At 41.6% G+C, this 24604-nt stretch overlaps 1 protein-coding gene across 1 annotated transcript in view; it reads right to left on the bottom strand.

Annotated features, from left to right (window-relative positions):
• Nucleotides 1-23483, bottom strand: part of trpa1b (transient receptor potential cation channel, subfamily A, member 1b) — a 32430-nt gene extending 8947 nt beyond the window's left edge. The window contains exons 1-17 of the mRNA XM_033638858.2: nt 23362-23483; nt 21536-21662; nt 21131-21278; nt 19594-19756; nt 19221-19396; nt 17466-17573; nt 17148-17256; nt 16418-16563; nt 15554-15690; nt 12143-12191; nt 9173-9272; nt 8978-9078; nt 7396-7571; nt 4290-4454; nt 2040-2154; nt 1621-1787; nt 112-202 (exon numbers count right to left, since the gene is read on the bottom strand). Coding sequence (XP_033494749.1) covers nt 112-202; nt 1621-1787; nt 2040-2154; nt 4290-4454; nt 7396-7571; nt 8978-9078; nt 9173-9272; nt 12143-12191; nt 15554-15690; nt 16418-16563; nt 17148-17256; nt 17466-17573; nt 19221-19396; nt 19594-19756; nt 21131-21226 — 1899 coding nt within the window. The 5' untranslated portion in view covers nt 21227-21278; nt 21536-21662; nt 23362-23483. The remainder of the gene's footprint in view (nt 1-111; nt 203-1620; nt 1788-2039; nt 2155-4289; nt 4455-7395; nt 7572-8977; nt 9079-9172; nt 9273-12142; nt 12192-15553; nt 15691-16417; nt 16564-17147; nt 17257-17465; nt 17574-19220; nt 19397-19593; nt 19757-21130; nt 21279-21535; nt 21663-23361) is intronic.
• Nucleotides 23484-24604: the final 1121 nt, after the last annotated feature.

Genomic DNA, 24604 nt, shown 5'->3' on the forward strand with positions numbered 1-24604 from the left:
TGACAGAGAATCAAAGGGCTTTACACTTGCTGAATACTAAACTAGAACTGACAGCAAATTGCAGAGAGAGACATCTTATGAGGACTTTTTTTTTCTTTGCCTGTGGCAAACCTTGTAGGTCTCGGGCAGAAACTCAATCATGTCTAGTATGGGACTTCGCTGGCCAGAGCTGGGGGTGAACAGGCTCAAAGCCTCAGTAGATCTGGAAAACGAAAAGCACAAATGAATCTTAATGTCACTATAACTTAAGACTTGGGAGCCTTGGTGGTGCCCAGTGGTACTTCTCAAACAGCAACCTGCACTACTACTGCCAGAATTCAAATGACGAATGCAACTAGAGGAACAATCTGCAGTGTTAAAGTTACTTTAAAGGGACAGTTCACACCAAAATAAAAAATACATATTTTTCCTCTTACCTGTAGTTGTATTTATCAGTCTAAATTGTTTTGGTGTGAGTTGCTGAGTGTTTGAAATATCAGCTGCAGCAATGTCTGCCTTCTCTTAAATATAATGGAACTAGATGGCACTCAGCTTGTGGTGCTCAAAGTGCCAAAAAGTACATTTGAAAAACTCTGTCTCTTTCCAGAAATCATGACCTCAGGATAATCCACAGGCCTTGTTGCGAGCAGTTCCTTGTAGGAACTATTTTCTTTCTATAGAATTACACCCACTGGCCATATTACCGCGAAGAAGGAAGCGTGCATCTACTGCTAGTTCACCTAGCACCACTGAGCTAGATAACGTTACAGCTCTGCTAAGGAGCACAAATTAATGTTAACATCTCGTGCTGTGATGAGCTCGAGCCTCTCGTCCATGAGTAGATGCAAGCTTCCTGCTGTGTGGTGATACGGTTTATGGATGTAGTTTGTTGGTAAGAATAGTCCATCCATTTTCATCCGCTTATCTGGGGCCGGGTCGCGGGGCCAGCAGGCCAAGCAAAGCACCCCAGATGTCCCTCTACCAAGCAATGCTTTCCAGCTCCTCCTGGGGGACCCCAAGGCGTTCCCAGCCCAGATTAGTTATGTAATCCCTCCAGAGGGTTCTGGGTCTGCCCCGGGCCTCCTACCAGTGGGACATGCCTGGAACACTTCTAACAGGAGGCGCCCAGGAGGCATCTTGATCAGATGCTCGAACCACCTTAACTGACCCCTTTCGACACGAAGGAGCAGCAGCTCTACTCCGAGCTCCTTACCCTATCTCTAAGGCTGAGCCCAGCCACCCCACGGAGGAAACTCATTTTGGCCACTTGTATCTGCGATCTCATTTCTTCTGTCACTACCCAGAGCTCATGACCATAGGTGAGGGTTGGGAGGGATGGACCAGTAAATCCCTTACAAGTAAGGGGAAGAGTTTTTTTAAATGTATTTTTTTAGCACTTTGAGCACCACAAGCTGAGTCCCATCTAGTTTCATAAGAGAGAGAAAGCAGACATCTCTTCAGCCAGTATCTCCAACATTTGGCAACCCATAGTAAAGCAAATTCGACTGATAAATGTCACTGCAGGTTAAAAGAATAATACGTCTTTTTAATTTTGAGATGGACTGTACCTTTAAGCTGAGTCTTCTACTTTTACTTGACTTTTATTCCTCTCTGGAATAGACACTTGTATTAATATCATACCTGTCACTGTCAATTACAGCATTGACCACATCTTTTCTCCCGTTCTGCAGAGCTTCATGGAGGAATGATGTGTCATTCTTGTTTAAGGTGAGTTCTGCTCCCCGAGCCAGCATCAGCTTGACTGCAGCCACGTGTCCCTCTCTTGCTGCGATGTGGAGGGCAGTGCTCTGGTATATCAGCATGTAACAGGAGACAATACCCTGCATTCACTGTAGAACTTTGATGTGTGATGTGTTCAGTGCTACTTGTAGTTATTAGTGCTACAATGTTTGGAAAACACCTGAATATATACTGAATTCTGTTAACTATTCACAAACTGTAGAAATAAACCTATAGTCTCAGAATTGTTGTCACAAATTGTCAAAATGAGTTAAGGATTTGGATAATGTTGAACTTTTTTTGAATACATTAATTCATACCCCATCTTCATCTGTTTTATCCAGTAACTTGGGATTGGCTGACAGCAGAATATCCATAGTTTGTGTGTATCCTGCAGATGCAGCATGGTGCAGACAAGTCCACCCCTTGTAATCACTGTAAGCGAGAAGCAAAGCAGAGTAGAGATCTCACGCACAATTTCACCTACTTCTGAGGTGCCATGAGAAGATAGAACGTCTGAAGAGGTCAAAGCTCTAGCAACAACGTTATTGACCACAGTGTTGTTCTTTAAGTTTTGACTTCTAAAATTATTTTAAAGACTTGACCAGCTAATTAAAACTACAGTGCGTAACGTCTACAGGTCCGTAAATGTCCATTTCACCCAAGCCACTACTAGAGGAGATGACACAATGCTGATTAAGCCGATCGGCTCCTCTAACATCTCGCGGTATTTTTCAATATATATCATTTTTAGTATGCGTGTCGACCGGCGACATTCCCGCGCTGGCGCACAAATGCTTCCTCACAACAAGAAGGGAGGGGGAGGAAGAGCGGACAGTGTCATAGCAAGAGGTAGAGCACAGGTAGAAAGAGAAAGCAACATGACGGAGAAGCAGCCGAGACACGGTTCAGAAGTGGATCCTACCACAAAGGCAAGTGTTACTCTGTGTACGGTGTGTGGCAACTGGCAAGTGTTACTCTGTGTACGGTGTGTGGTGACTGACGAGTGTTACTCTGTGTACATGGAAGTGCCGCCGGCTTATTAGTTGTAATAACGCATTATCCGCTGGGAGGCGACAGAAGTTACGCACTATAGCTTTAAAGCTCATTCAGGAAGACTATATTTTTGCATGTTTAGGTCTTTCATTTATTTCTCGGACCATCTACTCCTCACACACATGCTCAGTCACAATTTCTGGCTGTTATTGTCTGGACCTATCAACTGAGCTATCAGCTGTACAATCAGCTAATCACATTTAACCAATAGCACAGCAACACACCATTGTTAGCTTATCATCTTGCTATGGATTCTCTTTCTGTCTTTAGTATGTCCAAACTGCAGTTGTGCACACCCGTCACCTCCCCATCACCTTCTAGTCTTTGCAGACTCATCAGCTTCATCAGCCTCATCAGGCTCATCAGCCACCACCAGTGTCCGGACCCCATGGGGAGATTTATCTGCTGCTCAGGGCAGATGCCCCTCGATTACAAAATCTCCCTGTAGAGCAGTGATACTCAGCCAAATCTAACCCACGATAGGGTGCCAGGTGGCCCCCCCAAACCATTTTCTAATTTCCAATTAAGATACACTAATTCACATTGGGGATTTTTGTACCTGTAATGGAAAGAAGGTACCAGAGTGCATAAAAAACATCAAAATAGAGCTTGTGTATCAAAAATGTGTCAAGGAGGATCCCTGGAACCTGCCAACAGAGGTCCATGCTAAGCCCTGAATTGTCAAAGTTTGGCTCTGACTATCCCTTTCCTTGTCTTTCCTGTTGTTTCCCCTCCCTGGTGTTTCATGTTTGTCTGTCTCTGTGTGTTCCTGGGTGTGGACTGTTGGTTCCCTCCTCCTGCCAATCCACCTGATCCTCTGCAGCTGCTGTTCCTACTCACCTGCACCTCATCCACCAATTAAGCCACCACTGCACAAAACCCTGGCTCAGACTTTACAGACCCTGCCAGATCATTCAGTCTCCCATGTGGTACAGACATCAAGGCCATCTTTCTGTGAATTTTTTGCTGGTTTGCTTTTGTGGTGTTTTTTGGGCATCAGCTAATTTGTTTTCTCTGTCTCAGATTCTCCACACCTACTCTACCAGAAAATCTACCATGACCCGCTTCGTCTCAGTCCCTTGCTACCCAATCAGATTGTTCGGCCATCAATTCTTCTGTCTGCCCCACTCAGCCAGACTCCTAATTGCCTCAGCCAAGTCTTCAGCCCTCCAGCAACATTTCACAATAAACTGTCCTAAACCTTTCTCTGTGTCCAGGTTGTGCTTGCTTTTTGGTCCAAAATCGAAGTGCCATAACACGAATGTCCTTAAATCCTAGAAACACCCCCACGCAAGGCAAGTTGAGTATCCCTGCTGTAGAGTCTAAGCGCCTATACAGTAATCTGCATTAACCAATTATCTTTACTTCATCCATCTATCACTCCTGATGACACTGCAACAACTGTGGGTTGGTAAGTATAGCTAAACAGAACATAGATGACAGGTTATCACATCATGCTTTTGTATTTACAGTTTGTATGTTTAATGTTTGTCCCTGTATGCACATATGTTTACCAGTGAAAGAGAGCTCCTTTGCGCAGCAACAGTTGTACCACCTTGGTGTGCCCCTCTTTTGAAGCCAAATGGAGTGGTGTTAGGCCTCGCTCGTCACCTTCATTTAGCAGACGAGAGTCTGTGATGGTCTCCAGTAATCTCTGACACGTATTGATGCGCCCATACCTTAAAGAAGAGAGGGATGAGGAGAGGCAGTACGTTATGGTGGAACTTTTTTTTCACTGCTCTGATCTGTTGATCTCTGAAATAGAAATGCTTTCTGTGCAAGGACCACAGCACAGCAAAGCAAGAGATCCAAGGGCAGTTACAGCACAGTTTATCTTGGCGATTGAGTATCTTGCTCAAAAACACTTAAAACTGCTGTTGCAGGTCTTGAACCTGTTGGTAAAATATCGTCAAAAACTGTCGGGGAATGTTAATGTCTGATGGTGCTGCAAGCTCCGAGAGGACATAAACAGAAGTGACACACTGGCTTGCCATGATCTTTCTTTGTCTCTGAACCTTTTAAAGAAGGTCAGCAGCACTTTGTGTCGGTGCAGTAGGACCAGTGGGGAAAGCGAATGAGGTGTCTGTAAGAGTTAGTGTATGATATCATGGTGCGGCCTTCATTTGCCCTCTAATTCTAATGACATAGGTGTACATGATAGAAAAATCGATAACAGTGTTGTTGAATGTCTGCTCATTTCACTCTATTAGTGACATTTCTTCTCACATGCACCGCTAATTGAATTCTATTCTTGTGACAGCTCCTTTGGGTCACTGTATAATAGGTATGTCACAGCCATTAATCATCAAAAGGCTTCCGAGCACAGAAATGGCCTGACAGATTAAAACAACGGAGCAGCGAGGAGACAGTTTTAAATGTAAAATGTGAAGCACTTTGTGTTGCATTTAATTGTGAATGAAATGAGCTACATATAAATAAAGCTGACCTGAATAAATGTAGGCACACTGTTCATTTTTCATCTGACCACTTTTGTTCAATTACATAGATAAAAGTCTTGGCTTAAGGAAGATCATAACTCAAAGTCCTCTGAGGAGCCATTTTTGATTAATATTTTATACTCTTGTGGTATCATTGATCAATAGACAACATTTGTTTCAGAGTAACTACTGGGATTCAAAGACAAGGAAGATACAGTGCCCTCCAAAAGTATTGGAACAGTGAGTCCAATTCGTTTACTTTTGTTGTCGACTGAAAACATTTGGGTTTGACATCAAAAGATGAATATGAGACAAGAGATCAACATTTCAGCTTTTATTTCCAGGTATTTACATCTGGATCTGATACACAACTTAGAAGATAGCATTATTTGTAATGGAACACAAAATTTTTAGGTGAGCAAAAGTATTGGAACATATAAACTTAAAATAGATTAAAGTGAATGAGACTTAATATTTAGTTGCAAATCCTTTGCTTTCAATAACTGCATCAAGCCTGTGACCCGTTGACATCACCAAACTTTTGCATTCTTCTTTTGTGATGCTTTTCCAGGCTTTCACCGCAGCCTCTTTCAGTTGTTGTTTGTTTTGGGGGGTTACTCCCTTCAGTCTCCTCTTCAGCAGGTAAAATGCATGCTCTATTGGGTTTAAGTCTGGAGACTGACTTGGCCAGTCTAAAACCTTCCACTTCTTGCCCCTGATGAACTCCTTTGTTGTTTTGGCAGTGTGTTTTGGGTCGTTATCTTGCTGCATGATGAAGGATCTCCCAATCAGTTTGGTTGTATCTTTCTTTAAATTAGCAGACAAAATGTTTCTGTAGACTTTTGAGTTCATTTTGCTGCTGCCATCATGTGTTACATCATCAATGAAGATGAAAGAGCCCGTCCCAGAAGAAGCCATGCAAGCCCAAGCCATGACATTACCTCCACCATGTTTCACAGATGAGCTTGTATGTTTGGGATCATGAGCAGATCCTTTCTTTCTCCAAACTTTCGCCTTTCCATCACTTTGGAAAAAGTTAATCTTTGTCTCATCAGTCCATAAAACTTTTTCCCAGAATTTTTGAGGCTCATCTCTGTACCTTTTGGCAAATTCCAGCCTGGCCTTCCTATACTTCTTGCTAATGAGTGGTTTGCATCTTCTGGTGTAGCCTCTGTACTTTTGTTCATGAAGTCTTCTGCGAACAGTAGATTGTGATACCTTCACTCCTGCCCTCTGGAGGTTGTTGCTGATGTCACTAACAGTTGTTTTAGGGTCTTTCTTTACAGCTCTCACAATGTTTCTGTGATCAACTGCTGATGTTTTCCTTGGTCTACCTGTTCGACGTCTGTTGCTTAGTACACCAGTGGTTTCTTTCTTCTTCAGGACATTCCAAATGGTTGTACTGGCTATGGCCAATGTTTGTGCAATGGCTCTGATTGATTGTCCATCTTCTCTCAGATTCACAATTGCTTCTTTTTCACCCATAGACAGCTCTCTGGTTTTCATGTTGGTTCCACCTCTAAATGCAGTCTGCACAAGCAAAACCTATTGTACCCAATCTGAAACTGAGCTCAGACATTCAGTGCTATTTATTGTTTGAATAATCAATGTAATTGAGAGACACCTGGGCAACAAAACACACCTGTCAGTCACATGTTCCAATACTTTTGCTCATGAAAAATGGGTGGGTTCAAACAAAAGGTGCTATCTTCTAAGTTGTGTATCAGATCCAGATGTAAATACCTGGAAATGAAAGCTGAAATGTTGATCTCTTGTCCCATATTCATCTTTTGATGTCAAACCCAAATATTTTCAGTCTACAACAAAAATAAAGGAATTGGACTCACTGTTCCAATACTTTTGGAGGGCACTGTATGTAGCTACCCTTCCCCCCTTTATAATAAAGCTGTTCTCCCCAGCATAAAAAGTATGAAATTCTTCTGTGTTTGCTGCTTCTCTGCAAATTGATTGTTGTAGCTTTAAAACAACAAAATATACAGAAATAAAATAAAGTATATACACTGCATGCCAAACTTGTCAATGTCAACAGCAGTGACATTCCTGGCACTTCTTTGATCAAATTTGCAAACTTGGAGCAACTTCGAGTGAAATTCAGGTCAAATCAGCATTGTTTAATCCAATGGTATGGAAAGTCATGCCCTCGGGGACCAATCGAACTCACTGGGCAGCAAAGTGCAGGGCAGACTTCTTGTCCTTGGACTTGCATTCGAGGCCGACCTGCCCCGAGAGGCCCAGCATGTTCTTCACAGAGTCATGGATACCCAGTCTGCAGGCGTAGTGCAGTGGCGTGCAGCCCTCATTATCCTCACAGCTCAGCAGTGCCTTCACACTGCTCGTCTGAAGTTAGACACATTACAAACACATTTATGTACTCAGACATTACTATGTATTATTAATTTGTGTATTAAACAAAGCACAAATGCAAAAGACCAAAGTTTGCTGCAGCAACATAAAGGGCACATACTGTATATAACTTTTACCATGGCTACAGTTATGCACATACACATACACTAACCAGCCACTTCATAAAGTACACCTGTTCAACTGCTCTTTAACACAAATAGCTAATCAGCCAATCATGAGGCAGCAACTCAATGTATGTAGGCATGTAGACATGGTCAAGACGACCTGCTGAAGTTCAAACTGAGCATCAGAAGGGGGAAGAAAGGGGATTTAAGTGTCTTTGAACGTGGCATGGTTGTTGGTGCCAGACGGGCTGGTCTGAGTATTTCAGAAACTGCTGATCTACTGGGATTTTCACACACAACCATCTCTAGGGTTTACAGAGGATGGTCCCAAAAAGAGACAATATCCAGTGAGCTGCAGTTCTCTGGGTGAAAATGCCTTGTTGATGCCAGAGGTCAGAGGAGAATGGCCAGACTGGTTCAAGATGATAGAAAGGCAACAGTAACTCAAATAACCACTGGTTACAACCAAGGTCTGCAGAAGACCATCCCTGAACCAACAACACGTCCAACCTTGAAGCAGATGGGCTACAGCAGCAGAAGACCACACCAGGTGCCACTCCTGTCAGCTAACAACAGGAAACTGAGGCTACAGTTCACACAGGCTCACCAAAACTGGACAATAGAAGATTGGGAAAACGTCACCTGGTCTGATGAGTCTCAATTCCTACTCCTACATGGTAGGGTCAGAATTTGGTGTAAACAACATGAAAGCATGGATCCATCCTGCCTTGTATCAACGGTTCAGGCTGCTGTATTGTTGCTGACCGTGTCCATCCCTTTATGACCACAGTGTACCCATCTTCTGATGGCTACTTCCAGCAGGATAACGCACCATGTCACGAAGCTCAAATCATCTCAAACTGGTTTCTTAAATTAAGAGATTCGCATCATGGATTTGGTGTACCTAATAAAGTGGCTGGTGAGTGTACACCCATACACATGCTGAGATTATATAAATAATAATATTTGAACACAGGTACAGAGAGACTCCATTCATACCCTGTAAACAACTACCAAGTGTAAATCTATCAGCCTTCCTCTGTGGCTCATTGTGAAGCCATCACTGTAGCTTTAGGTAAAGCTTACAATGTTTTAAAGGATCATCTGGCTTAGTGAGAGTATAATGAACTTCATCATCTGGGCCCTGAATACATGCTCAAGGCAAATTGATCAAGGACATTGCAGTAATTAAATTCCAATCTTAATGACGTCTTTGTCTAAGCAGCATGCAGTGCATTTGATGAGTCACAAACAGGCTGTATTGATTGAGGCTACCTGCAGTACTTCCTCTGGCAGGTTTTTCAGACCCTTCGGCTGGAGAATGGCCAGGTGAAGGAAGTTGCAACCACATCTGTCTTTCACATTTACATTTGCCCCTAAAAGATTTAAACATATACACATGTACAACCTTCATTAACTGGCATTTTATAAATAATATGAGCATTGCTGAGGGTGAGGTACAGTACTCACCTTTGGACAGGAGCAGAGCCACAGTTTTCCATGCTCCACAGCTCGTAGCCAACAGCAAGGGAGAGTGTCCTTTACAATCAATGCTGTTAAGGTCTGCACCCTGAGGAAACAGTGTACTAAAAGCTTAAAATTACCTCATTAATTACTGCATTAATTTTAACACACATTGCTGCAATTATTCCAAACAAATGAGACTGTGGAAAATTGGCAGTGTATTAAATTCTACGCTGCATTTCACGTGTTTGTTAAACCCGAGTGGAGTTTGCATAGAGAGAGCACTGTGCACTGTTATACTGAACAAACCAGGAGCAGGGTGCTGTTTTACAGAGCAAATAAAGCTCCCTGAGTTTCCCATAATGTCACATCAGATGTGTAATGTGAGGTGTGTAGTGTGGCATGTGTCACTTGCACAATTTCACGGATAATGAAATGAACATTAGATAAATTTTGGATATTGATTTTTAAGATTTTCAAGCGGAGCAGCCATAACAAGGCACGGGAAAATACAACAGCAGAAGTGTAAAGAATGGATTAAACAGTGTGTTTGTCTGCTTTAATTAAGTTAGACTTTATTGATGTCCTTGCTCCAGCTGTAGGCTAACCAAGTGATACGCATCCTCCTAACATACAGAGAACAAGTGAACTCTGGCGAATGGAGCACAAGAAAGTGTCCAGATACTATAAGTGACAACCACATTCAGAGAGCCAGCTGATCCCTGAGCAAGTCTAAGCAACAGCTTTGCCAAAGTAGAGCCAGGGAACATCTTCATTTGAAAACACCAAAACAATCTGATGTTTGCTGCATGCTGGTTTGTCTGCATCAAGTTCAATTTGGAAGTTACTTCCAAAGCAAAAGTGCAAATCATTTTCTTGAGTTACAGATTCCGTTCAGAGAAACCCCCATTTGCGACAAGCACATCTACTTGTCGATAAATAAATGAAACAGAAGTTAAACAGAAACAGATGTTAGCTATTGTTAGCAGCTCTATCCTGCTCAAATTTGCTAAATTTGGAGAAGTTTAGACTTCAGCAACTCAAGCGAACATTATCGGAAATAGCGTTCACAAACAAATGCACTAGTCCGCTGACATAGTTAAATACTTTGAATGTTAGCACTATTCTACCCTGCAGTACAAGAACTTTGCTGTTTTCCTCTTCTCTTGTACATGAATTATGATGAGGATGCTAAAAAGTCAGCAATATGCAATGTTCTCAAGCAGCTCATTCAGCTAACATTAGCCTTATTAGCCTGCTAGCTTGAGCTAATCAAAACTTGGTAGACATAGCAACAGTTGCTAAGGGGCGAGCTGGGCTTAAAGAGCTGTCAATTAAATAAGCATAAATATGGACATCAAAATCTTGTTTAGTGACATAAATTATTACATTTTTATCTAAAAGGCAAAGATGGAAGCAGAAGTTAAAATGTGAATGATTTTGAAATATACAATAATTAAAAAAACAACAGACCTAGAGTTGTCTTGCTTTGGTCTGAATCAGGGACTCAGTTTGTTACTAAGTTGCATAATTGCCATCAGTCAGTTTCAGATGAAGCTGGGAGCCTCTGCAGTTGTGGTGAGTAAAAGCCCCGCCACTATTTGTTAATGTTATTACTTTATGTCAGTCTTCATTATGAGGACGTAACATTGTTTGCTAGCTTGATGCTAATGGCAGTACTCAGCGGGTTGACAAAGTGCCTCTGCTGTTTCACACCATCATTTCCCCCTTTTGCTCTGTGTGGTAACATCCCTAGAGGAAATATTACAGTACATACAGTTGTCTACGGCAGCAGATCGTTCTGTGTTTCTACTGGTCAAAGTGACGGCTGTGATGGGAGAATTGGATCTCAGTGAAGGGCAAGTGGTCCATAACTTTAATTTTGGAGACAAAAAATGTAGGCTTAGCGCCCTGTGGTTCATTGCCCAATAGGAAATGTAGAATACTCAAAAGTACTTTAAAAGTGCTTGAGTTACTTTACTCAGGGAGTAATGCAGTAAATTAACTGGTTACTTTTCAAAAAAGTAATGCAGTAAAGTAGTTTGATTACTTTTAAAGTAAACCTTACCCAACTGTGTCCAGGACTGTAACATGCTCATGTTTAACTCAAACAATGTATCATGTGACTGCTGTTGGTTCGGATTGAGGTCGGAGCACATTCTCACCACAGAGTTCGTTTGTAACCGGACCCAGATCACCTTTTCAAGAAGGTCTTGGTCAGGTTGTTTTGGTGAGCACCCGAGTGTGATTGCTGTGTTCACACCTGCCCAAACGAACCGCACTTAGGGGGCAAATGAACTTGAGTTCGATGAAACTGAACCAAACAGGGCAGTTATGAAAGCACTTGAAGAATTATCTCTTTACTGCCCTGATTGGTTGGTTTTTCCAGCATATTAAAACCAAACACAGAGCCAAATCTCAAACCAATTAGCTTCCATGTGGTGCCAAGTGATGTCAGTGTCTGCAGGCCATTTCATGATTTCAAAGACAAACATGCTCAGTGTGTACGAGTTTATTTCCTGTTGCTGTGTTTGCTTACGGAATGAGTTGACAGGAGATAAACTTGGACCCCTGGCTTTCTCCTGGCAACGTACTTCTGTTAAAACGGTCGATGAGGTGCAACAGATGGTGACAGATGGTCTACAAACAATGGGTAGCACCCTCAACATTTACTAAGACAAGGTGTGTTTGAACTTGCAAACATAGTGTAATGGCCGGGTGACCCAATTGAATCCAAGGAGCAGTGAGGACAGCCCTCAGCACAGATGGAAAAGTTGATGATTTGCCTTTTAATTTGCACAAATGGAGCATTTAAGACATAAAAAAGCAGTTTGCTGACTTTAATGCAATTTCTGCACTCAAGGCAAGAGATTTATAACAAAGTCCCTGTTATTAATGTAGGGAACGTCCTGTGAGTAGCAGCTGTTGGCTGTGTTTGTGTGTGTTTGTGTGTGTGTGTGTGTGTGCCTTATTTACCAAAGAAATGAGGTACTTTGCCAGCTCTGTGTGGTCGAATATTGTAGCCCTGGAAAAGTAAACACAGATGTCGTAAACCAGTCACACAGCACACACGACATGTGAGTCAATGCCGTGAGATGTTAAGTAAGGACGATCTAATTCTAATTCTGCCTTGTCATAGTATGATATAACAACCGGATTTTCCTCGGCGGTTACATCTTTTATCTCCTGGATTGTAATGGCTCACTTCAATGACGCACTTAAAGAACCAATTCCTGGTATTCTGGTGACATTCCATGTATACTCACAGTGATCTATCCTCCCTCCCTCTGTCTTTGTATAAGGTCTTACTCTGCTCTCTGCTGCTGCCTGTGCCAACGCAAATAGCTTTTAGATAAAATCAATGTGGCAAGCATCTTTATTATGTATTCATATCGTTATTATTGGCCCTAATTAAAGCCCATTAGCCCGCCAGCCATACCCAGGGGTTTCATATCTGTGTTCCTCTTGTTTGTCACAGTGTTATAGTGCTGATACTATGCAGATGGATTGATCTGTACACCGTGTGAGTAAGCAGCTGAGGCGGTGACCACAGATATTACACATCTACATAAAGGGCTTGGTTATGAATAGTTTGGTTTAAACAATGTTTATTATTCAAAGAATGACTTAAAATTGTGGAATTTTAATCATATAAAGTATTTCTGAATACAGCACAGCCAGTAGTTGGATAGATTAGCTTAGCATGGAGACTGGAAATGGGAAAACAGCTAGGTCTGGCCAGAGGTACCAAAATCCACCTCCAGCACCTCTAAAGCTCACTAATTAATGTGTTTTATCTCATTTGTATAATTCAGGGTTCCCACACATTTTCATTGACAAAATTTCAAAACTATTTAATGACTTTTCAAGGACTGTTAACAGCATTTTGTCCCCTTGTCCCACCAGCGTTTTTCTAATGTATCAGATTCAATCTCTACTGAAACATAATTTCAGCTATCGAGCATTCGTGAAGAGAGAGGTGGAACATGGCAGGAAAATTGAAAAACCTATGTGATGGTAAGCAAAACGTCACAAATCGACACATATTAGAGCAACATTACATCATCAGCTTTAGAAAATGAATTTTCCATTACGTGGAGGGTCAGCCACGAAAGATTACTGTTACAATTTCATTACACAAAACAAAAATTTCCATGACTTTTCCAAAACTTTAAACGATTATTTTTTACTAATTTCATGACTATTCCAGGCCTGTAAAACATGATTGTGAAATTCCATGACTTTTTCAGGTTTTCCATGACCCGCGGGATCCCTGTTAATCTGAACAAAATACAAAGGTCGAAAGCAGAGTCCTGCATGGATCTTGGATGGCTTTTCAAACCTGCAAACACCTGCACCCAGAAGGCCCAGCAGTGGAGATGTACAATAACCCCTAATTATCTCTACTCAGATACGACCTGCCCCACTGACTATTTTTCTATTATCTTAGATGTAAATATTGCATGTTTCTTTCAGATAAAACACATTTTTGACTTGTGAATGAGTCAATGGAATTTCTTGCAATAATGAAAAAATACTGGCAATCATGTCCGCCTGGCACAAACCACATGTTTTGGACAGCTGTGAAGTGACAGAATGTCCCACCATCATGGTTCTTATAATGCCAGATTCCAGAGAGTCTCCCCTCTTCAGATATGGCAGAATATGTCAACTTCCAACTTGCTATGGTGAGATACATGTAAAAATGTAAGAATTTAGTCATACGGATTTTTTTTTTCATTGATATAAAAATTAATATAAAATACAGGCACATAGGAGGACATGAAATGATGGCAAATCTGGTTAGCCCAGATTGTCCTGAAAAAAAAACCCCAAGATGTATGTAGCCTTTATAATGACTGTGATTTGAGCTTAAAAGTAGAGGCAGTAAAAATACCCCCAAAAGGCCTAGGACCCATGGGGTTAAACACAACCTTTTGCAGTTTTGCTATTTTGCCTTTTGTCCTGTCCCATCCAGATGTGCAAAGCACTTGCTTAGTCGGCTCCAGTTGTTGTTGATGTGATGTTAAGTCAAACAAAGGTGACTGATTTTCTGGTAATCATGCATCCACATATCCATAGTAGTGCACTATTTCTATCAGTCAGTTAGATATTTGTCAAACATCCTCTGCATATTTTAGTCTGCCAGTTGTGAGATCAGGCAGACATTGCTGAGAATCCACAAAGCCAGCTTGGAAAGCTGTGATTACTTTTGTTCTCACCACTCCTGGCACTCATTTAGTCTTTTTTTTTTTTAATTTCTGTATTTTATTTCTAGTAATCTTTTTATTCTTTTAATCATTTTACATGTTTTGGGAATATTCAGTGGATACCTGCAGGTAGAGGAATGCATTGGGATTAGGATCCTGAGAGTCCCGCAGGATCCAGCACAAATTTTTTGGTGAACAGGCGCTTTAATTGTTGCTGCAGGTGGGAGCAGGCGGTCAAAAAAAAAAAAAAGAAAAAAAGTTGCAGGTCCCATAGATTACTTAAGGTGAAGGATGGAGACGTCAATGAAATAAGCGGAAAAGAGGATAAAAGCAGGACATTAGAATACGAAAGAAAAGCAAGGCAAATCGGAATTGTTATGGAATTTCTTTGATTCCCAGAGACACCGAAGTGATTGTAATTATGATGGTAATTATGCACTAGAACAGCGGTTCCCAACTGGTGGGTCACGGTCCCAAAGTGGGTTGCGGGTCCATTCAGAATGGACCGCAAGGAATTCACGAACATGTCAGCTTTGTAAAAAACACACTTTATATTGAAGTACAGTGAATTTCCGGTGCAGAGCTTTTAATTTGAAGTGCCGCTTCCTGCTTTGAGTGAGTGACTAACCAACAGATATTTGGCAGGGACAGCAAAGTAGCTCAATGACATGGCCAAATGCAAGTTTGACACTGCATATATTAAACTGTGTGGACCTTAAAGTAATGAGTAGTAGAAATTTGGACCCCATGGCCGGACCAGTTGGGAGCCACTGCACTAGAACATAATTTATATATGACAGGTAAGCATATCTTTCCCTCAGTAAAATAACATTTTCACTGTCTTCTCTATTGATAATCACTGTGTTTAGTCTATTGGTGGACATGTATGGTCAGACTGTTTACGGATGGAGGAGGGAGCTGACTCTGCGGGAGTGGACGGTAATGATCAGAAATCCAACAGGAGCGGGATTGGGAAAACAGTGCCACGCAGGGCTCTACCTGCAGGTACCTGATCCAGTGCAGAACTCTGACCTATGTTATCGAGCTAACTCTCTGCACGAAAACAAACAGGTATATTTGTCAAACTATTCCTGTAAGTCATAAATGGAAAGCTCTAAGCTCAGCTATAAAGACCAGCTTGTCAAAATAAATGTATAATATCAAAACAAATGCCCACCGGTGCAGGGGGGTCTGACACGCCCCATCAGTTAGGTTGATGATGTCTTCCACTTGGTCAAAAGAGGACAGCATCAGTTTGACAACCTCAGTAGCACCCTGGGTGCAGGCCAAATGAAGCGGTGTGGACCTGTCATTCTGAGCAGCAACAAACACAGTTTCATTATGACTGATGAATTCTGAATCAATGTAATGAATATTCACAAGCTCTGCAAACACAAATTATGTCTGCTCCACGCAGAGACGCTTTGACACACTGAGTTAGACAGAGCAGAATGTAAAAACACACAGCAATTAGTATGCATGCATGCACACTTACACACATACATATTGTACGCTCCCCCAGTGTAACATCAGCAAAGTATCTCCCGGACTTACTGGCTGAACACTGGGGGCTGTAACACAAGCCTATAATGAGATAACCAGGACTGGCAGGAGGAGGCCAGTGATTGCTCCTCTCAGCTCCACAGTGTAAGTGGAGGTAATTTGTATCAATTTAGCCAAGCCAAGTTATTACTGTGCTCCCTATTCCTGCTGTAGCTCTGGCCACTACCCCAGAGCGAGACATAACGATCACTCCCAGATGGGTGGAATAAGTCTGACGTGCTCTCACAGTACAGAGACCCTTTACTGGGGCAAATGCTTTACAGGTGTAGGCAAATGAGATCGACATTAAAACACAATGCAAATCTGACAAAGCATGGAATAGACAGCTGGAGAGCAATTAGGCTTTAGTGGTTGACAAAACAGTGGCAACAACCAAATGAATGTGCTCCCTTCTTAACAGCCAGTTTGCAGATTAATGGAAAACGCAGTGCAGAGATTCACATGTTTTGTTTGTTCTTTTGATTCGTGATGTCAGTACCTGTTGCTGGTCAATTCTGGCCCCAGTGGCGATGCAGAGACGGATGGTCTCGATATTCCCCCCACGTACGGCCAGATGCAGCGGGCTGCTCTTGGACTTGTCTAAATAGTTGATGTGGACTTCGGCTTGGTGGCCTAACTTCTCTCCTGCCAGCAGAGAATTAAATCAACTGTTTCAACTGTGACTGATGGGCTGAATACATATAAGGCTCACCACAAAGGTTTTAATGCTTGTTGGTATAAGCTTGTTTGTTTTATATCACTGACAAGCTTTCAAGCGAATTTCAATTGCAGGGCTCTCATTTAGTACCTTCCCTCTTTGGCTGTAATATTAGGGTTCTTTGTTATTTTCAGTGGAAGGAAGTTATGAGTAATTGTGTCCATTTATGGTGGGCTGTCTGTGTAAATTACCAAACAGCACAAGAATGCGAATACCCATTAATTCCCTTGCTGAGCAATTACAGAAATGTCATAAATATTTTGTGCTCTGACTAAACCTTTCTCCAGCAACAGAAGATTTGCCAAGCAGACCTCCCACTGCGGATAAACACACTGTCAGTGTGTGGCATCTGGCCTGTGTACAAAGTAGCACATTCTGCTGAATGTCTCCGGGGGCTGAGGTGAACTCTCCTCTTATCTATCAGTTTAATGTGCTGTTTGGCCTTGTAAAAACTTTTTCATTTTTGTCAGCACTTTAAATTTTTGATGATAGATCAATCTTTTTGTCATACCGGCCTTCAAGATCACTTCCATGGCTTTCTTTGCACCTGCGAAGGCGGCTGCATGCATGGGGAAATGGCCAAGCTTGTTCTGTTGGCAGAGCCGGGCTCCATGATTTAACTTTGACAGATAGAAGAATGGATGGAGAGAAAGACAAACAAGACACAATTCTCTTGTCAGAGACAAAGCTGCAGAGGGCTGGCAGACAGTATAAAGAACAGCTACATAATCTGTGCTGTGCAGATGGACAGTTATCCTTTACTGATGGTGCAGGAAGACAGTGCAGCAGGATGAAAACATGAGTCTGAATGCATCACTCTTGTACATACCAAAGTGCTGAGAGCCTCACAGTTATTGATGGAGCAGGCAAGTATAACCGGGGTGTTCCCAAGGTCTCCCTGTAGATTGCAGTCTGTGGCACTGTAGGACAGCAGCAGCTGCAGGGGTGCACAGATAAAAACTGAACAGTGATCTCCATCACACTTCTGTCCTCATCTCTCTCACAGATACGCCTGCCTCCTTTATCCTCCACCGTACTGCAACCGTGTCAGATTGTGGACAGCAGCCAGATGCTATGGGGACGGCGGGACAAGGTCTTTCCAAGTAGACAGTTGAGTCAGGTTTTGTCGGATACGTAAATAGTTGTCAGTTGACTTTAGGGTTCAGCGGCGCTGCTATAAGTGACAAGTCCTTGTGCTCTAAAAGATGTGGTATGATAATATGATTGTCTAATATCCTTTTTAGAAACCCATTATCTTTTTTATGAAGAAGGAAGTCAGGATGATAAAACAAATTGGCACACTGGGCCTATCAGAGACACGAAAGTAACTCAGTCAGATGAACTGATTATATATTATTGGCCATAGATTAATGGTCAAGGTGAATGTGACCTTGCATCTGTCTTATTCTCGTGAGCATGGTATTTCACTAATAGGAGGAAATTCCTTCAAATTCGGCCCAAACATCCGCATGGACTGAAAAGTCAACTGATCAGATTTTGGTGGTCAAAGGGCACTTTGACCCTGCATCCGTCACATTCTCGTGAACATGATACCTCACAAACACGTTGATGGAATTTCTTCAAATATGGCACAAATGTCCACATAGACTGAAGAAGAGAAACTGATTAGAATTTGGTGGTAGAAGGTCAAAGGTCAAGGTCACTGTGACCTCTCGAAACATGTTTTTGGCTATTACTCAAGATTTCATACTTTAATTGTGACCAAACTTAACACAAATGTCTAAAAGGATAAGTGGTGACATTTTATATCCAAAAGGTCATAGGGTATCATCACATCATAATAATCTGCAAAAACACTTTTACATCACATCTCGGGAACAGAAATAAATGACTCGTAAGGTTTGGACACCATCCCTTCAGCAAAATAAAAATGACAGTCCCCTTTTAGACTCCCACCCACCCTAATAATTTTTGTATAGTCCTTTAAAACAAAAAATCCTGAACTGAATGTTACATCACAAAAGACAAATAATTATTAGTGTTAAAGGGATAGTGCACCCAAAAATGAAAATTCAGCCATTACCTACTCACCCATGTGCCGATGGAGGCTCAGGTGAAGTTTTAGAGTCCTCACAACACTTACGGAGATCCAAGGTGAGAGGGGGTAGCAACACAACTCCACCTAATGGAGGCTTACGGCGCCCCAGATTCATACGTCCAAAAACACATAATTGAAACCACAAAATATCTCCATACTGCTTGTCCGTAGTGATCCAAGTGTCCTGAAGCCCCGACATAAAAAGTTGTTTGGAAAAACGTCATTTGAACTCTTTTTAGCCTCATTGTAGCCTCTAGCTCTAACTGCCTCTTTTTTTTTCCAAACAACTTTTTATGTTGGGGCTTCAGGACACTTGGATCACTACGGCATATGGGTGAGTAGATAATGGCTGAATTTTCATTTTTGGGTGCACTATCCCTTTAAGTGTCATCTCCTGTGACAAGGAAAAAGCACTTTCACATCATCAGTATCTATGCATGATGTTGTGTAACGGTAAGTAAACCACAGGGGCAAACCCACTTCATATAAATTGTTATTTCAGTGGGACACTTTTGTCTTCCTCACCTCCACCAGGTTGTTGTGTCCCTGGCTGACAGCCACGTGCAGAGGGGACAGGAGGCCCACATTGAGGATGTTGGGGTCGGCCCCCAGGTCCAGAAGAGCCCTGCAGCTCTCTGCCTTGTTCCTCTCCACTGCCCAGTGTAAGGGCGTGTTGCCGTGCTCATCACAGCTGTTCAGATCTGGGAGAGCACATGCAAACACACACACAAATGCAGTTACATAAGGATGAATATAGATGCAGTCAACTCTAACCGAACTCAGGACCTATCAGACATATCGCTTTTTACAGCAACTTAAAGAATTATGGAAATACACAACACGCATATTTTACCTGTGCTGGAGTGCAATTTATGATCGATGACAGAGGCATGCCTACCCTGTGAGTCTATGACAGTGGTGATGAATTGGATGAGGGTGACGTGGTCCCCTGCAGCGGCATGATGAAGGGGACTAGCTCCACATTCATCTTTCTCACTCAGGACCTCTGGGCTCTTCCTCACCAGGTTCTCCAGGAGAGCCAGGTCGCCCTTCTCCGCCAACTAAATAGTAAAGTAATATTACAGAAGCAGAGTGAGGAGATGAGAAGACCCTGTTAGTCATGTAGACGTCTCCATTAGTGCGTCTCTGATTTCCTCACAGATAACATGATAGTGAGAATTAATACTCATTAATGCTCATAGGCATTAACAGTGTCTTGTTTCTGCTGCAGTAATTCAAGGATGACGTAACGTCTATTTATTAAACTTTCAGGCCAGTTTAAATACTACGACTCTCATAACAGTATTACACAACACTTGAGATGTCATTTGGTCTCTGTTCAGCTCTTCACAATGACTTTGTTTAAGGTTACACAGGGCTGGGATTACTGACGGGGTGTTATATAAACACTCTTGAAGAGAGACACCATGTCTTAAAATCAGGATTATCAGACAATGGGCCACCGGGCACAGATATGCAAAAGGCTTGCCTCATTTCTCCTACACAGGAGCAAGACACACACACTTTATAGCTGTTAAGCATCTTTTTGTAGTAGTTTTGTGTCTCTTTGGAGTTCCTTTGCACTTTTTTGTAGTTGTTTTGAATCTCTCCCTGGTCAGTACATGTTAATTTGAGTGAGACTTGGCAACACATTCTCTATCCAACCTCGTCACATATCGACGTCTGGTCATGGACTTTCCGTGTTGAGATATGACGTGCAAGGGACCCTGGGTGCGTTGACTGTTGGGGTTCTGGGACAACTTCAGCCTCTTACATGCATTGTCAATTTTCAGAATACACTTCCGTTTTCACAGGAAATATACAGTTCGCATTCTGTCTCAGGGGTTTGACTCTACAATCATACGGGGAGTGAACACTGGCATCCTGGGTGAAAGTCAGTGGTTCTTGGACCCATCCACCACCCCTCCAGCCTACCCTCCTCGGACTTTTGCCGGCTTTATTTACGTTGTTGTCCCACCACGTTTCCCCCTAATGCTGCTGGGTACCGTCAAACAATAACTGCAACCGAATGCACATCATGCTGATGTAAAAGGACTGCTTTTTTGTAGGTGTCTACCACAGGAAGTCACTGACCAAGTGCCAGTTTTCGATGACTTTGGAGTGAGACTGACTTACACTGAGACACTTACGCAAGTGAGGGCCCCCCCCTTACACTTTGGGCCCCTGGGCCTGTGCTGTGTAAGCCAGTTCAGCAATCAATCATTTTTAAAATGCCTTATTGTTGACTTTTGTCATTTAATACATGAGAAATTAAGAAACTGAGATTCCCTGTTTCCTGCCGAGGGACTACAGATGTTAATTAGCTTATCGCTAATTGGTGCAGCTAAGAAGATGTGCATTGTCCTTGTTGAATAGAGAAAAAATATATGAATAAATAAATAAATAAAAATCATACAGTTTGGTGACAGCCTCACCTCAAATACATTTAGTCTTGCCAGGGCTTGATCGTCATCCTCTATCACGTATGTATAACAACTGGTCTGTCGGGCCACTTCCCTGCTGAAGTTCATCACTCAACCGACCCTCAGTGGAGACATGAAGGGTAACAGCAATGACACGTGTCTAGACATACCACCCACACACACACACACACACACACACACACACATACACATGAATGCACATATCTGCATGCAGGCAACAGCAAATTACTGAAACAGAAAACAAATCCACTGCAGTCTCAATCATGGAGTATATAAAGCCTACTTTACAAGCTACAAGAACACAGAGTGTTATATGACCGAGAGGGCAGATAACGCCTTAAGCCATAGGCTCCTCTCGACATGAGGGGATACGGGCACAGATGACTTTGTCTTTACCCGGAAGGGCATTCAGTTCCGCCGAGTGTTTGGAGGTTGAAGCTGTTCTGTTGAAGAAAGCAATTATGTTCCTCGCAGCTGGGGGGCAGCTTGTTTGAGTCAGTCCCAGGTGTCCTTGGGTGAGATCCTGGGCGAGGGAGATTGAGAGAGACCTTGTAATTGTATCGTACGAGGCCCTCAGTCACATCAAAAGGCCAAACAACAAATGATATTTTTTGGTGAGCAAATTACTACGGAGAATTCTCATTGGAAAACCCCCTCGACCTTACGTTGCGGCGGCAGTCCTTTGGTGTATACCGTGACTGATCACAGTTGTTTCTCAGGTCAAAACAGCGGCTAAGTTTTACCCTGTGTGGATGGAAGTCATTTTTTTATGGAAATTAAATTTTGTCTCCATTGCTCACTTCATTTACAGTGTTCAAACATTCAAACAATACTGCATGGGTCAGTTCACCTGGATGGAGGTTCTAACAGGGCCTTAATCTGTCTCCTTTAAGACGAGCAGGAAGACTCTCTATGGATCAATAGTTAACTCTAACCTCTGTGAGCTGTGGTCACCGTGGCGATCAATTTAATTAACTTCTCCTCAGGCAGCCCTGCAGATTAGTAATAGATTTTTCTAACCAGTAAATTAAGGAAAATAATCATATAGTAGAAGCGTAGCTCGTACTCCAACATGTGCTTCAGGGGACTCTACATAGGTACACATGAGGACTATTGAGATGTTACAGATGTTTGTAATAAGACACTGCAAAAACATTTCCAGTTGATAAAATGTTCCCATCATGATCCATCAATAATTCAGTGTTGCTTATACTTTGATCAGATGTGCACTTAAGTCTTCACCACAATGTGAAGTTAATGATGATTCTCAGTGAATGCCTCTACTGTACCTCACTTCATCTCCTCTGTAGTCCAGATGGGACTTCGCTTTTACAGTAAAAAAACCCGCACATTGCAGCCTCGGTCTCCTCTAATTTGATAATGACCTGCTGTATGTCATCCTCCCCATCGTTTCCGAGCAGCAGTGGTAAATAAGTGTCATTGTGTTTTTTGTAACCGAGCCTGCCACTCGTGTTTGCAGAAGCGTACAGGAAGTGCACTAATGGGCACTGGTAAACACATTTCAGCAGCTGAAGAACAAATTGGGGATCTGATTACATTTATCAATAAGATCCTTGCATGCAAAGGATTTGCAAGTTTAGTCTTATATTGTTTATATTTTACAGGCTGCAGTATTATTGACACATATGGGGTAAATGTTTGCTTATTAAATTAATTAAAAAAAAGCTTAATTACCGTAGAAAACCTAAAACAATCAGAGTTTAATAATAGATTTACATAAATTATTTTAATTAAATTAATTAATTAATTTATTTATTTATTAATTTTAAATAAAAATAGATTTTTACAGTGAAAAAACTATGATGAAAATTAAGGTGTCACACGACTATTACTACTGTGGAACATAAAAATTAAATAATAAAATAATTATAAAACTTAATGTATCAACTGATAAATAAATGATTAGCTCAAATGAATTAAGAGCAAATTTGATAAGAAGTTTGTTGCTGCACTCAACATGGACACTTGTTGAATGTAACTCACACTCTACACAATACTTATCTAATCCTAGTCCAACTACATCAAATATATTTATTTAAACTTTTAAGTGAAACACCAGCTAAAGCTTTAAACTTCAACATATTTTGCACACTTAAAACATCTCTCAGTATTCAAAGCATTCCTCAGTTTCATTCACCCTCGTAGCTTCTGATAAATAAAGTTAAACATTACAGACAAAGTTGAAGACATGATGTACTTACTGTATTTCTGTGATGAGCTGAGCAAATCTGGATGTTCTCCTCACCACTGCAAAAGGGCTTTAAATAGTGTGGTGAGCGAGCTTTTACCCAGTCTGTCTCCTAATGCAGGCAAGACGTTGCCCCTTGTGACCAAATGACTCTCCTGATGTTTTCATAGAGAAAAAGGCAAGCTCATGTAGTAACACGAGAGCTGGCAGTAATACATTAAGCAGCAAACACGATACTGCTGTCTCTCTCACAATAAGTTTAGGTTAATGTGGCTGGATGCTTGATGCTGTATTTAGGAGGGAGAAAGAGTGTGAAATGTGATTTTTCATCTTTTACAAGATGATGATGAAAAGAGCCTTTTTCCTGACATTTTCTTCCCACTAGAGGAAACAGAGCATTTATGTCCAAAACTTTGCCATCAATTCAAATTTGCAGGGTTGACCTTTCAACACAAAGAAAGAAACTTAACAAACCAGCTGCACAAAACACACTGTAGCTTTACCAGTTATCAAACCATTACTCTGTTTTCTTTGCCACTTGTGTTCTGCTGCTTTTTCTCTTGAAGTAACTGAAAGGATAGAATAAAGACGACCTCTAAGACCTGCTTGTTGATGGTGGGGATTAAGGAATATTCCTCAGGGAATCTTTATCATGCAGGATTATCAGATAAGGTATATCATTAACTGAGGATTATACTAGTATTTCTACCAGCACTATTATCAAGGGAGTAATTGTCATCTGAGATTGTTTGATGGTCTTTGACTAAAGAAAATGTTTATTCTAGATGCCGTGCTAGCATTATTGAATTTTAAATCTTATTTTAAAAGGTAAGCAAATATACATGTGCAAGAACATTACATCAAATAGATGAGTCACTGAGAGCTAGCTGCTCTGACCAGTGTGTTGGTCCACATTGAAATATTCTAACAACTGCTGAATGGATTGCAATGAAAAAAAAAACCCAAAAAGATTCATGATCTACAGACAGATCCTGATGAGTTTCCCCTGACTTTTCCTCTAGTGCCACCATGAGGTCAACATTTTTGGATTTTTGTGAAATGTCTCAACAGGATGGACTGCTATGAAATTTAGCACAGAAATTCATATTCCGATCAGGGTGAATTTTAATCACTTTGGTGAGCTTGCCTTGTAACATTTCATCTGGTGCCATCATCAGGTCAAAATATATCTAAGTAAATGACTTAAAAAGTTCAGCAGCAGCTGTACTTTGGGTTAAATGCTAATTAGCAAAGTT

Source organism: Epinephelus lanceolatus, chromosome 20, assembly GCF_041903045.1.
Source record: "Epinephelus lanceolatus isolate andai-2023 chromosome 20, ASM4190304v1, whole genome shotgun sequence".
Lineage (NCBI taxonomy): Eukaryota > Metazoa > Chordata > Actinopteri > Perciformes > Serranidae > Epinephelus > Epinephelus lanceolatus.